The sequence below is a fragment of the Elephantulus edwardii genome, unplaced genomic scaffold (assembly GCF_000299155.1).
Source record: "Elephantulus edwardii isolate Elephantulus edwardi_28Jun2011 unplaced genomic scaffold, EleEdw1.0 scaffold00368, whole genome shotgun sequence".
Classification (NCBI taxonomy): Eukaryota; Metazoa; Chordata; class Mammalia; order Macroscelidea; family Macroscelididae; genus Elephantulus; species Elephantulus edwardii.
In genome coordinates, this window is record NW_006400118.1 from 1,381,211 (window position 1) to 1,394,661 (window position 13,451).

The 13,451-nt window shown below is 43.4% G+C and overlaps 1 protein-coding gene across 1 annotated transcript in view; it reads left to right on the plus strand.

Moving 5' to 3' along the window:
• Window positions 1–13,451, plus strand: part of ARHGEF26 (Rho guanine nucleotide exchange factor (GEF) 26) — a 182,163-nt gene that overhangs the window by 41,040 nt on the left and 127,672 nt on the right. Inside the window, exons 5-6 of the mRNA XM_006902100.1 lie at window positions 8,105–8,161; window positions 11,751–11,911. Of these exons, the coding sequence (XP_006902162.1) occupies window positions 8,105–8,161; window positions 11,751–11,911 (218 nt within the window). The remainder of the gene's footprint in view (window positions 1–8,104; window positions 8,162–11,750; window positions 11,912–13,451) is intronic.

The window sequence follows — 13,451 nt, forward strand, 5'->3', positions numbered from 1 at the left end:
CTTGAACTGTGTGTCTTTGGGATTGCAGTCAGCTTCTTGCCACTAGGCCACCAGATCTCCCTATGGCAGTTACTTCCATAAGAATTCCAGACTTGGAATTTCCTGCCCTATGGGGCTGCTGTATTGTCTTACAGGGTTGCTGTGAGTTAAAGTGACTTAATGACACTGGGTCTACTAGTTGATGACAAATATAAGTGGAAAGGTCTTTAAAGGCATGCTGTTCTGGATAACTGTGTATTTTTGTGTTTTGTATGTAATCAGCCAAGCGACTGATTTGAAGTATAGATTTTTCAAACAAGACATAAATTCTTTGACTTCTGATTGAAAAATAAAAAGCGCAGATTTTAGAAACTAGCTGTATATTATTTTTTTTCTTTTCAAAGATGGAACCAAAGGGTGCACTGTCAAAATGCGATATCATCTTAATGATATATTAGATAAATGCTTTAGATTTTCGTGGTGAAAAGGAGCAAATGGCAAAAAGGACTCAATTTTACAGTCAGAAGTCTGAACATGTACCTTAGACATGGAGGAAACGATAGTGCGCTCACCCAAGACAAAAGCAGGACCTTAAGTGATTCTTATTTAATTTTACAGCTAAGGTAGCTGATTCTGAATTGGAACAAATTTCCAGAGGTATGTGCTTTTGGAAACGTGCCTAGCTCATGGAAATGGTCAGTGCTCTGGGTTGCTAACTAAAACACAATAGGTTTCAGGTACTCAGAGGTCCCTCTGTCCAGCCTGGAAGAGCTCATCCTAACTCCACAGGGCAAGCTTCCACCTCCCCAAATGAGTGTGTTGTAGTTTTAATTGTGATGCATGGATATTTCCTGAAATCTTCTCTTTTTTTCATCCTGTGACTATAGTTTTGTATATGCTGCTAGTGTGTTACCAATGACGTTCTCATCCTTTTTTTGAAAAAACCATTTTAATCACTTACAGTCTTTGCTATCACTTGTTATGCATCAGAGAGTTGGACAATGACTAAGGAGGATAGAAGGAGAATTGATGCCTTTGAGCTGTGGTGCTGGAGAAGAGTATTGAAGGTACCATGGACTGCCAAGAAGGCAAACAGATTCATCCTGGAAAGGGTTAACCGGGCGTCTCCTTGGAGGCAAGGATTCTAAGGCTCTGTCTAACATACTTTGGACATGTTGCAAGGAAGGGACAGGTCCTTGGAGAGAGACATCATGCTTGGTAAGGTGGAAGGACAGTGCAGGAGGGAAAGGCCCTTTATGAAGTGGATTGATTGATTCAGTGACTGGGATAATTGGGATGGGTGTATCGGAGACAGTGCGATTGGCCCAGGACAGAGTGGAGTTTAGGGCTGTTGTGCATAGGGTTGCTATGGGTCGCAAAAGACTCGAGGGCACATAACAACAACAACAACAGTATTTGTAGTGGGAAATGATTGTTCTGTCTGCTTATGCGTTAGTCTTTTCAAAGTACCTCAAGTTCCCCTTGAAAGCAGCAACTGCTTTAACTTTGGGGGGTTTTGCTTTGTGGTTCTGTTCTCTCTCTTGACTGCACCAAGCACTCTTCTTCCCTTGATTACCCACCTGTCACTAGTGTGGACCAGGTGTTTTAATCTCTTTCCTATAGAATTCATAGTCTGAGCGCATTAGTAGGTTTGGGGATTATTATATTTTTTTTTTGCAGAATATGCTTTATTCTTTTTAAAAAATATTAGTTTATTTACAAAATTCAAATTCTTTCTCACACCAGATCCCTCCCATGTCCCTCGTCCCCCCACCCGTCAGATTGTACGACCCCGTTTCTTCTGCTTGCTTTCTAGTCTGTAGTGAACAGTTTCACATCACTCTTGTTATGGATGAACATCACTGTGGATTAGCAGGTAAGCACTAGTGAGCAGGCGCTTCCGTGCTTACTGGCTACACTGGCCCCATCAGGGTCTGTGCGCCTGAGCAGGCTTTGTCTCTGGAGGGAGGGGGCTGTGAAGTTAGTGGAGAAACAGACAGGAGCCACACAGAACAGAATGTTTGAAGCGGTGAAAAATGTGTGGAATCGTATTCCTACTAGTAGTTAATAGTTGTGTTTGTGTTAGATTAGTAAGTAAGCACAAGCCAGCCTCTGCATACCTTGCTGATGGGGTGTCTGACCAGCTCTTACAGATCCTGGGCATGACCCCAGCTCTCAGCCTGCCAGGACCTTGCGTAAGGCAGGAAACCCTAGGTTGATATTTTCCACAGATGGAAGCAGTGCTCAACGGTTTCCCTCCTTCCTCTCTTTGAAAAATGTGGGAAAAGGCATTATTAGCCATAAATTTCTGCTGATGGGCTGACCCAGGGTCAAGCAGGTGGGTGAGACGAAGGGCATCCCAGGCTTTGGGGAAACCAAGCTTGGGAGTTTATGTGCAAGTACTCACAGTCTCGCTCCCTTTCGCGCATGCTCTCTCTCCCTCCCTTTCTCTCTCTCCCTCCCCTTCTCTCTTTCCCTCCCTCTCACTCTCTCTTTCCCTCCCTCTCACTCTTTCTCTCCTTCCCTCCCTTTCTGTCTCTCTCTCTCTGACACACACATACTCACTCACTCACTCATACACACAGACTTTTATTTCCAAGGGTCTTCATTATCATAACCCAGACACCCCCTAGAAATAGAGGGTCACACTCACTCATTCCTTGGCATTGAGTTGGAACCAGCCCAGCACTGGCCCTGCAGTGGGTGTTGAGAGACCTTAGCTCTCATGGGTGGAGATTGTCTGTCTCTCTCCTGAGGAGTCACTGATGGATTTGAATCACCAGCAAGGAGGAATCTCCTCTAGATTAGCTCTCTGTGTACACAGGACCTGAGCTCCTTTCAGAAGGCCTGTCCTCGCCAAGTGTGGGTCCCTAACCCAGAGAACGTTGTGAGTAACTTGAGCCCTTGAGTTGGACCTGCAGGATCCTGGGTGCTGAACCATGACTGTTACCAGTTATGAAGTGGGGAGAATAATAAGTAATATCGGGTTGAAATACCCAATGTATTTCCTATCACAGAAAATACCCAGTAACTGCTGATTTGACCGGTGACTTGGGGCTGTCTGTTCCTTGCTGTTGTGTTTCCTAACTGCTCTCTGCTTGTGCAGACCCCCAGCAGAGTGGAGGGGTCCTGAGTCATGCCCAGGGTCGTTTGTGGATCACATAACTCTATTACTTTGCTTTGTTAACTATTAAAACAAATGAATTATAGACGTTAATGCGTAAAGAAGGCGCACTCGTAGCTTAGTGGTGAGGGGTTGTTTTGCTTACCCAAAGGCACACGGTTCAAATCTAATAGCTGCTCTGCAGGAGAAAGTTGGACACTCTCTTCCTGTGCTGTTTGCTGCCTCTGAAAACCTGCAGGAGGGTCAGCTGTGGGTCAGTTCCTGACTCGATGGTACAGCAACAACAACAACTGCAGTCGCTATGTGTAAAGAGAGCTGTGTGTCAGTGGACTCCACGCTTGGTGTGCCCCGCATCACTGGGCTTCTAGACTTTCGAAGGAGAATGGAAATAGCTTTATAGATACTCTCCAAGAGCATTATGCTGAGTGAACTAACTCAGTCTCAGGAGGACAAATATTACATAAGACCGTTGAAATAGAAAGATAACTAGTAAACCATGTATGAGGATCCGGTGGGGGAAGGGTGGGAGGAGAGGGGTGAGTATGGGGCTGGGGGGTGGAACTCATAGGGTCGCACATTGGTGAGTGCAGGGAAGGGTGGGTAAAGGAACTAAGACAGATCCAGCAGGAATCTGGACAGGCTGGGTGCTGGTGGACATAGTTCAATGGTGATTAATTTTATAAAACATAATGAATTGTTGTTGTTATGTGTCATCGAGTTGCTTGCGACTCATAGCGACCATATGTACAACATCCCTAAACTCCGCTCTGTCCTGTGCCAATTGCACCGTCTCCGACACACCCATCCCGATTACCCCAGTCACTGAATCAATTCACCTCATAGGGGGCCTTCCTCTCTTGTGCTGTCCCTCCACCCTCCCAAGCGTGATGTCCTTCTCCAAGGACCTGTCCCTCCTTACAACATGTCCAAAGTATGTTAGACAGAGCCTCAGAATCCTTGCCTCCAAGGAGCAGCCCGGTTTGACCTTTTCCAGGATGAATCTGTTTGTTTTTCTAGCAGTCCACAGCTCAAAGGCATCAATTCTTCTATCCTCTTTGGCCATTGTCCAACTCTCTGGTGCATAACAAGTGATTGCAAAGACCATGGCCTGTATCAGACGCACCTTAGATAATGAATGGGAATGATTATATGAAACACAATGTGAATGAAGAATAGTGTAAAACAATGTATATGAGCAAATTTGTAAGCAAATCAATATAAAATAAAAATTGACCAAAAAAAAAGATATTTTCTAGATTGCAGCATATGGCTCTTCCCTTTTCTAGAACTGGAGCCGCATCTGTAATTCATGTTCTGTGGTTCTTCTCGCCTCCTTGGTCATGATGACCCTTTCTCTGTTTCCATAAAGAGTTGCCCTTCCCTGTCTCACAGCCTGCTGTGCTGTGAAACGCTGCATATTCCTACGTGTAAATCGCCGGGACACTCAAGGAAGAGAGTCCTTTGGAATATATTAGTGAAATCTCCTTGAATTCTGACAATAAAAATTCTTCTTTTAATTAAAAGATGCCTTCTGAATAAAATTTAACATTAGTGCATATTTTATTAAAATTGTGTTGTTTGGATTGAAGATGTTGAATGCATTTTATAGTAATTCTGTTATCTAGGAGAGCCGTTTTTAGTTTGCGAGTCTCTACTTCATATTGTTGTTGTGTTGTTATTTGCCTGCGACTCATGTTGTTGTTGTAAGTGCCATCGAGTCGTAGGTGACTCAGAGAGACTCTATGAATGAAAGTCCTCGACACTTGTGTGACTTTAATCTTTTCTTGCGACTCATAGATACCTATGTACAACAGCCCTGCACCAGGCCCTATCCTGTGCCAATCTCACTATCTCCGACACACCTACTCCCCTACCCCAATCACTGAATCCGTCAATCTCATCGAGGGTCTTGCTCTCCTTCTCTGTCCCTCCACCCTCCCAAACATGATGTCCCTCTCCAAGGACTGGTCCCTCCTTGCAACATGCCCAAAGTATGTCAGACAGAGCTTCAGAATCCTTGCCTCCAAGGAGCAGCCTGGTTTCACCCTATCCAGGACGAACCTGTTTGTTCTTCTAGCAGTCCATGATATACTCAACACTCTTATCCTGCACCACAGCCCAAAGGCATCAATTCTCTTTGTATCATCCCTCATCACTGTCCAGCTCTCTGATGCATTAGCACACAATCGCGAAGACTTAAAGCCTAGATAAGGCGCACCTTAGTCACCAGCCTGATGTTATTGCTCTTCAGTACTTTGGAGAGATCTCTGACAACAGGCTTTATAAATCACCTTCAGATGGTTCACTGAACTGCCAGCGAGGCTCAACCCTTGGCTTGGCAGCACGTCTGTCTGTGGACTCATACCAGAGCTCCACTAAGGAGTATGCCAGCTATGGGCCTGGCGTGTTTTTCTCTTGGTACCATGTGCACCTCACCGTGGTGGCACTTCCCTGGCAGTTCCAATCCATTGGTGGCTCTGCAGGAGAAAGATAGGCAGTCCCCTCTGGTGTGATGTACAGTCTCAAATCCCACTCGACAGCAATGAGCTCGGCTTCTTAAAAGAATGCAGGTTTAGGGGAGCTCTGGTGGCCTAGTGGCAAGGACCTGCAACAACAATCCCAGAGGCTCACGGCTTGAATCCACCAGATGCTCTGCCGGGGAAGGAGGGACAATCTCCTCCTGTACCAGTCAGATCTGATTTGACAGTACACTCATAAAAATAATAAAAAAAAAAATGCATATGAATAAAACATACTGTAAAGGTATTAAAAAAAAAAAAAAGAATGCAGGTTTAACATCCCCACTGTAAGGAGCTCTGGTGGCCTAGAGAGGCAAGACGCTACAGTGTAATCCCGAAGGTGTGTGGTTCAAATCCACCAGATGTTCCTCTGGAGAAGGAGGGGCAGAGTCCTCCTGTGCCAGCCGGATCCAATTCCACCGTACACCAAACAAACAAACAAATAAGTCAGTAAATAATTAAGTAAATGAGTAAATGAATATCTATCTATCTATCTATTATCTATCTATCTATCTAATCTATCTATCTATCTCTATCTCCCCACTATTGTTGTTAGGTGCCGTTGCGTCAACACCGCTCTCAGAAATCCTGTGAATAGCAGTTGACCCCTCGTCCTGTGCTCCACTATCCTTGTCATTTGCCCCTTGCTCAAGTCCACTGGTGCAGTCACTCTGTCAGCTCATCGTGTTGAAGGTCTTCCTCTCTTTTGCTGACCTGCTTTTCCCACCAGGATGGTTCTTTCCAAAGACTGACCCCTCCTGACGAGGAGGGCACGTGAGCTGAAGTTCCAGCATCCTTGTCCGACTGAGGGGCCTCGTGGCTGCACTTCCTCCAGCGTTGATTAGCTTGTCCTCCTGGCAGTCCGTGGTTCTGTACGCTTCGCCAGCACCACTATTAAAGGCATCGCTTCTCCGTCAGGCTTCCCTATTCATTGTTCTACTTCGACATGAATAGGAAGCGATTGAAAATACTGTGGGAAAAAGGAGCTCTGGTGGCCTAGTGGCAAGAAGCTGTGCTGCAATGCAGAAGGCACATGGTTCGAACCCACCAGCTGCTATGCAGGAGAAGGATGTGCAGTCTCCTCCCATAGGATTAACAGCCTCTGAAAACCCGCTGGAGGGTCAGCTATGGGTTGGTTCTGACTTGATGGTACACATACACATGGAAAATAGTCCCACTTGTAAAATTTAAAGCTACTAAAAAGACTGCTGAAATATTTATACAGAGCACTGATGTTCTGTGAGTTGGCGATGCAATCCTCCTCAACTCACTACGGACTTGGGCGACGGAGTTCTCTTCTTTACTGCTTGGTTTCTGATTGATGACTTGGGAGATTTGGTTGAGAAGGTTTTTGTTGTTTTTTTAAGAGTAACCCAACTAAGAATAACTTCCCTCCCCCTCTTCATATTTTTATTGGAATGCATATTATTATTCCTAAACATGTGTTTCATTTATATACACAGTGGTATTTTCACTTTTCTTCATTGACTTTATGTTTCATACAATCATTCCCATACATTGTGTTTTATAAAATTAATCCCCGTTGAACTCTGCCCACTATTCCCCTGTCTTTTCAGGTCCACACTGGCTCTTTCCCATTTCCTTTACCCCCCGCCCCCTCTACCCACTAAGTTGTGTGACCCTGTGATTTCCCCCCACCCACCTTCACCTCTCTGCCCCACCTCTGTCCTCATGGACCTCCAAACACGTTTTACTAGTTATCCTTTATTTTACCATTGTGGTTTTAGGCAGTATTTGTTCTTATAAAAGTGAATTAGTTCCCTCAGTATAATGCTCTCCCCTCTCTCCCAAGTTATACACTATTTTTCAGCTGTTGCTCCTAGGTGCTGTATACTATTCCATCATGTGACTGTACCATAATTTAGAATAAAGTAACTCTTACAGGATAACTTCACCTGATACTTTCTAGTTCTTTACTATTAACTACACTGATTTAGTAAATGTTCCCATGGTGTAGTTCTTGAAACTGCTCACACCAGCTGTTTTAAGGGAGAAAGATGGGCTGTCTTTTCCAGTAAATATTTTCAGCCTTAGAAATTTAACCAGTGTCAGGGTGAGTTAGTTTTGACTCGGTGCCAAAGAGTTTGGGAATACTAATTAAGTAATTTGATTAAATATTATTTGTGAACCTAAATGTCAATTAATTGTTTATATGTACTCAGTCAATATTTTCCTTAATTCAGTTTTGAAATATGTAGATTTATGCTTTGTGTAAGACTTTTTAAAAAATTAATTTTAATGAAAATTTACAGGGACTTTGGATTTCCATTCATTCATTGTTGCATTTTTCTCCCTGCCCAACCTTCCCCTCCCATCCAGTTCACTCTTCTCTTGAAAAGTAAAAGAAAAATTCTTTCATTGTTATACAATCCCTCCCCCCAAGTCCACTCCACTATGCAGCCTTCATTTTAAAATAGAGACATTTTTAAAGTAAATGTGCTTGGCTTTGTTTTCTCCCCAGGTGAAGATGAATGGCCTATCACAGACAGTCAGCCAGGAAGAGAGAAAGAGACAGGAGGTATGTTTCCTACCGAGCACATGTTCTACCCCTGAGAATACGAGTGCCGCTTCCTGTCCTTCCATATTTTCACCTACTGCGTGCACTTTTCCGCTGATGTCCTTTGAAAGCATACTTGTTTCATATCTTTAAAAAAGTACTATGCAGTCATTGATAAATTTTAAAAATAAGAAACAGCAGATATACTCCTGTTGTTGTGATGTGTTGTCAAATTGCCTGCAACTCACGGCTTCCTTATGTACAGCAGCTCTGAAGCCTGCCCTGTCCTGAGTCGGTCTTGCTGACTCCGAAACGCCTACTCCCAATGTCCCAGTTACTGTATCAAGCCATCTCATCCAGAGTCTTCCTCTCCTGCGCTGTCCCTCCACCTTTCCAGCATGATGTCCTTGTCCAAGGACCAGTCCCTCCTGGCCACATGCCCAAAGTATATGAGATAGAGCTTCAAAATCCTAGCCTCAATAATCCAAGTGCAGTTCATCTTCTGATTTTCTGACTGTTATTTGTGGATCCAAGTAAGATGTTGTTGCCAGTTTCAATCTTGTCTCCATCAGTCATGATGTTGCCTGTTGATCCAGTGGTGAGAATTTTTGTTTTTGTTGACGTTAAGATACAATCTCTTTTGAAGGTTGCAGTGTTGGATCTTCTGCAGCAAGTGCTTCAAGTGATCTTGAAAGCCTCTGAAAGTTGGCTTTGGAGTCAGTTATGAGTCGATTCCACTTTTTCTGACTTGACGGCAACACAGCAACAAGAACGCTGACCCTCCAGCACATTTTCAGAGGTGATAAATCACACAGGACGACTGCTCACCTTTCTGCTGTAGGGAAGCTGGTGGATTCAAACCATGTGCCTTCAAGTTGATAGCACAGCTCCTTAGCACTAGGCTCCACCTTCAACATTCTTGGTACTAGCAGCCAGGAAATCAAAATACAAATTGCATTGGGAAAATCTGCTGTAAGAGACCTCACTAGAGTACTGAAAAGCAATGATGTCAGTCTAGAGACTAAAGCGTGCTTGATCCAGACCATGATCTTCACAATTACTTGCTATGCATAAGAGAGCTGGACAGTGATTTAGGATGATAGAAGAAGAATCGATGCCTTTGAGTTGCGGTGCTGGAGAAAAGTATTGCGTATACCATGGACTACTAAGAGAACAAACAGGTCCGTTTTGCCTTGGAGGCAAGGATTTTGAAACTCTGTCTGACATCCTCTCGGCATATTGCAAGGAGGGACCAGTCCTTGGAAAGTCATGCTTGGAAGGGTGAAGGAGTAAAGAGGAGTGGAAGACCCTGGATGAGAGGGACTGACTCAGCAACTGGGGGAATGGGGACAGTGTCAGAGACGATGAAATTGGCTCAGGATAGAGCAGGGTTCATAGGGTTGCTGTGAGTCGGAGTGGACTTGATGGCACATAACAACAACAACAGTAACAATGAGCCGAATGAATTCCTCACACAGGGCATTGCTGTCCACACACATGTGTGGTTTGGCCTTTCATCATTAACAAATGCTTATCAGGAAAACGGCTGTGTGCCTGACACCAAGAGTTTCTGCAGAGGTTCCTTTTTTAAAATTATTGACCTTATTATGCAGATGTTTTCCCACACTTTCCTTCATTGACATTATGTTTCATAGATTCATTCTTATACATTGTGTTTTATAGAGTAATCACCATTGGACTGTGTTCATTGCTACCTGGTCTTTTCAGGTCTCCAGCGGATCTTTCCCACTCTCTCCTCCCACCAAATTGTGCAACCCTGTGATTGTCCCCCATCCATGCTCACCCTTCTGTTCCTACCCTTTCCCTCCTTGCATCCCCGTACATGTTTTACTAGTTATCCTTTGCTTTTACAGTAATGATCTTAGGCAGTACTTGTCCTTAACAGACTGAGTTAGTTCACTCAGCATAATGCTGTCTAGTCTCTCCTAGTATTTTTCTAAATTGTTGCTCTTGGATGCTGCATATTGTGTGAATGTACCACAGTTTCTCAGTTCATTCTGTTGTGGTTGGACATTTGGGCTGTTCTTGTAATGGTGAACAACGCTGCTGTGAACCCTGGTGTACAAATCTCCCTTGGCGTCTTGGTTCTAATTTCCTTGGGGCATATTCCTAGTAGAGTTTCTATGTTCAGCTTTTTGAGAAAATGCCAAACTGCCTTCCAGAGTGGTTGCACCATTTTACAATCCCACCTGCAGTATGTAAGAGTTCTCACCTCTCCACGTCCTCTCAAACATTTATTGCTTCTTATCCTGTTAAATTTTGCCACTGTTACTGGGGTGAGATGGTATCTCAGTGTGGTTTTGATTTGTATCTCTCTCACTGGCAGTGATTCGGAGCATTTCTTCAAGTGTCTGTTGGCCATCTGAATGTCTTCCTCTGTGAAAAGTCTTCCCATGTCTCTTGCCCATTTTGTAATTTGTCTTTTTCTTCTGGAGGCCTAGTAGCGTTCCGTAAACTTTTATTATGAAACCCTTGTCTGAGATGGTATTGCCAAATGTTTTTTCCCAGATGGTAGGTTTTCTTTCCTCTCAATTGAAAAAAGTTCTTGATGTGCACAGAGATTTAATCTTTAGAAAGTCCCATTCATCAATTGTATTTATGGCTGTATTTGGCAGTCTCTTTATACTGTAGGACCAGTAGACCTTCAAAGCTTGTTCCCAGTTTATTATGAACTTTATGGTTTTGGGCTTTACTCCCAGGTCTCTGAGCCACCTTGAGTTGGTTTTTGTGTATGATGTGAGATGTGGATCCTGCTTCAGCTTTTGTTGTCCAGTTTTGCCAGCACCATTTGTTGAAGAGGTTGTAGTTTCCCCATTTGATGGGTTTTATTTCCTTGTTAAATATCAGTTGATCATAGATAGTCTAGTGCTGGGTTCTCAGTTCTATTCCATTGGCTGATGTGTGCAGAGGCTTCTTGGTTCCTGCTTGAGGCACTGATGCAAGCAGAGAACGACTTGTTGAGAAGGAGGAATTGCTTTCAATTGTAGGTCGTTACATAGAAGAATTTCTCTGGCTTGATGAAAACCTATTGTGGAAAGATACAGCCATACTATCCTAAAACAGTCAAAACATTTGTTATCATTACCTAGAAATTAGCAGTATTAAAACACAAGGAGAGAAAAACACATGTGTGATATTAGGAAATAAATGGCTTTATGAAATTTTTTTCCTGAATGTCAGGTGGTGGTCATTCATGTTTACTGCCTCTGGAGCGGCCTGCTTTGAAAGCAGGCTGGAGATGACTGACCTCCAAGGTTAATTAGCTTCACCCTGAGGTTTTACCGCATGCTCTCACTTCCTTCCAGTGATTCTACCCCCGTGACAAAGGCATGACCTCAAGATGCAAGCGCAAGTCAGGGAAATGCTTTCCTTCCCCCTCCATTTAGATACTATATGCAGTGTTTTCTTCTCCCCTCAAGATTTGGGGTCTATGTGCCTTGCATTGAAGACAGTTATTTGGGGGTACAGTTTTATCCATGGTTGTGTGTCTGTGTTTTTAAGGTCTACGACATTCTTCTAAAAGCATCATGAAAGGTGTGCGTAGTTCTTTAAGTAAAAGGGTGAATTCCCCTTTTTTCCTTTTCACCAGGCCATCTTTGAAGTCATATCTTCAGAACATTCGTATTTACTCAGCTTGGAGATACTGATACGAATGTTTAAAAATTCGAAGGAGCTGAGTGACACGATGACCAAAACAGAGAACCACCATCTCTTCTCCAATATCACAGACGTCTGCGAGGCCAGCAAAAAGTAAGTTCTGTACAGTTTGCCTTTGACCATGCCAAGACACCGCTTGCTAGACAAGACACCTCTAGCTATTGTAAACGGGGGAATCGAGGTTTGTAATATTTCTGACTCACGGAACAGCTTTTTGTCTCAATTCTTTGAAGTACTACAGTTTTATGTCAACTTTTTATTATTTGTGTGTGTGCCGTCAAATCAGATCTGACTGGTACAGGAGGAGATTGTCCCTCCTTCTCCAGCAGAGCTTATGTCAACTTTTGATACATACACACATGCTCAGTGTGTAGTGAATTGTCACAGCAGATAACGGTACAAGGCCCCCTCTTTCCTTCTCCGTCCCCTGCGTCTGCTCATTTTCCCTTTTTCATACGTCTTTAACACACAACGTTTTGAGATATTTAGTTGAGGAGAAGAAACCCATATACCTACCATCCTAGTGTAAGAGTTGTTTTTATTTACATCGTTAGCATGTTTTTGTTCATATCTGTAAATATGATTTTAAAATGTTATCATAACCACCCAAAATGATTAATATTGTCTCATCTAACATTTGGTAAGCAAGAATACAAGAAGTCTCATAATTATCATGAGGCTGTCATTTTGATGGGTCCAAAGGGGCTAAAAATTGGCAACTTTATGTACAAGGAATAAAGATAGACTTGTAACATCTAGGTAATGTAATTTGAGCTTCAAATCTCTTCACTTGCAAGGGAACCTTATAAATACTTTCTGTGCTGACTTTTTCTTTAAAAGGACCTTCATGTAGGTTTGGAATCAAATCATTTGCCATCAGATCAGGGCAGCTCGATGTGTGTCGGACTGAAATTGTGCTGCTGAGGCTTTTGATGGCAAGTTGGGTCCATTATTATTTTTTTGGGAGTCGATAGCCAAATTTTCTTCCAAGTGCCTTTTGGTGGACATGAACCTCCAACCTTTAGATTAGCAGCCACATGTGTTGACTGTTTGCAGCACTCAGGTTCTATATAGAGGCCCACAGAACTGGATTTGCCTCCGGACAACTGTTCTTCTGAACGTGGACTGTGTTTTTCACAGCTCCGTGGGCAGCCAGCCAGGTGGGGGGCGGTGATGATTGCACTGCCCGCCTGCTCGGCCCTCACTGTACAGATGGGTTTTCCTTTTTAGCAACAAGCTCGACATCCACGTTGGCACAGCTTGGTGTGTGAGATGGGGCTGTATCAGAGAGGGGGAATTCAAGACCGGATTGCTAGACTCTCCAGAAAGTTCTTGTTTAGTGGCTCATCCTTCAGAAGGCAGATTTTGGTGGGTTTTTTTCCCTGAGGGAAAGACAAGAATAACAGCTACTGGGTATGGGGTTTCTTTTAGGGGATAATAAAACTATTCGTAAATTGTTATGATAATGTTGTACAACTCTGTGAATATACTAAAAACCACCAAGTTCTATGCTTTAAAAGGATAAATTGTGTGCTAGGGAGGATAGAAGGAGAATTGATGCCTTTGAGCTGTGGTGCTGGAGAAGAGTATTGAGAATACCACGGACTGCTAGGAAAACAAACAGATTTGTCTT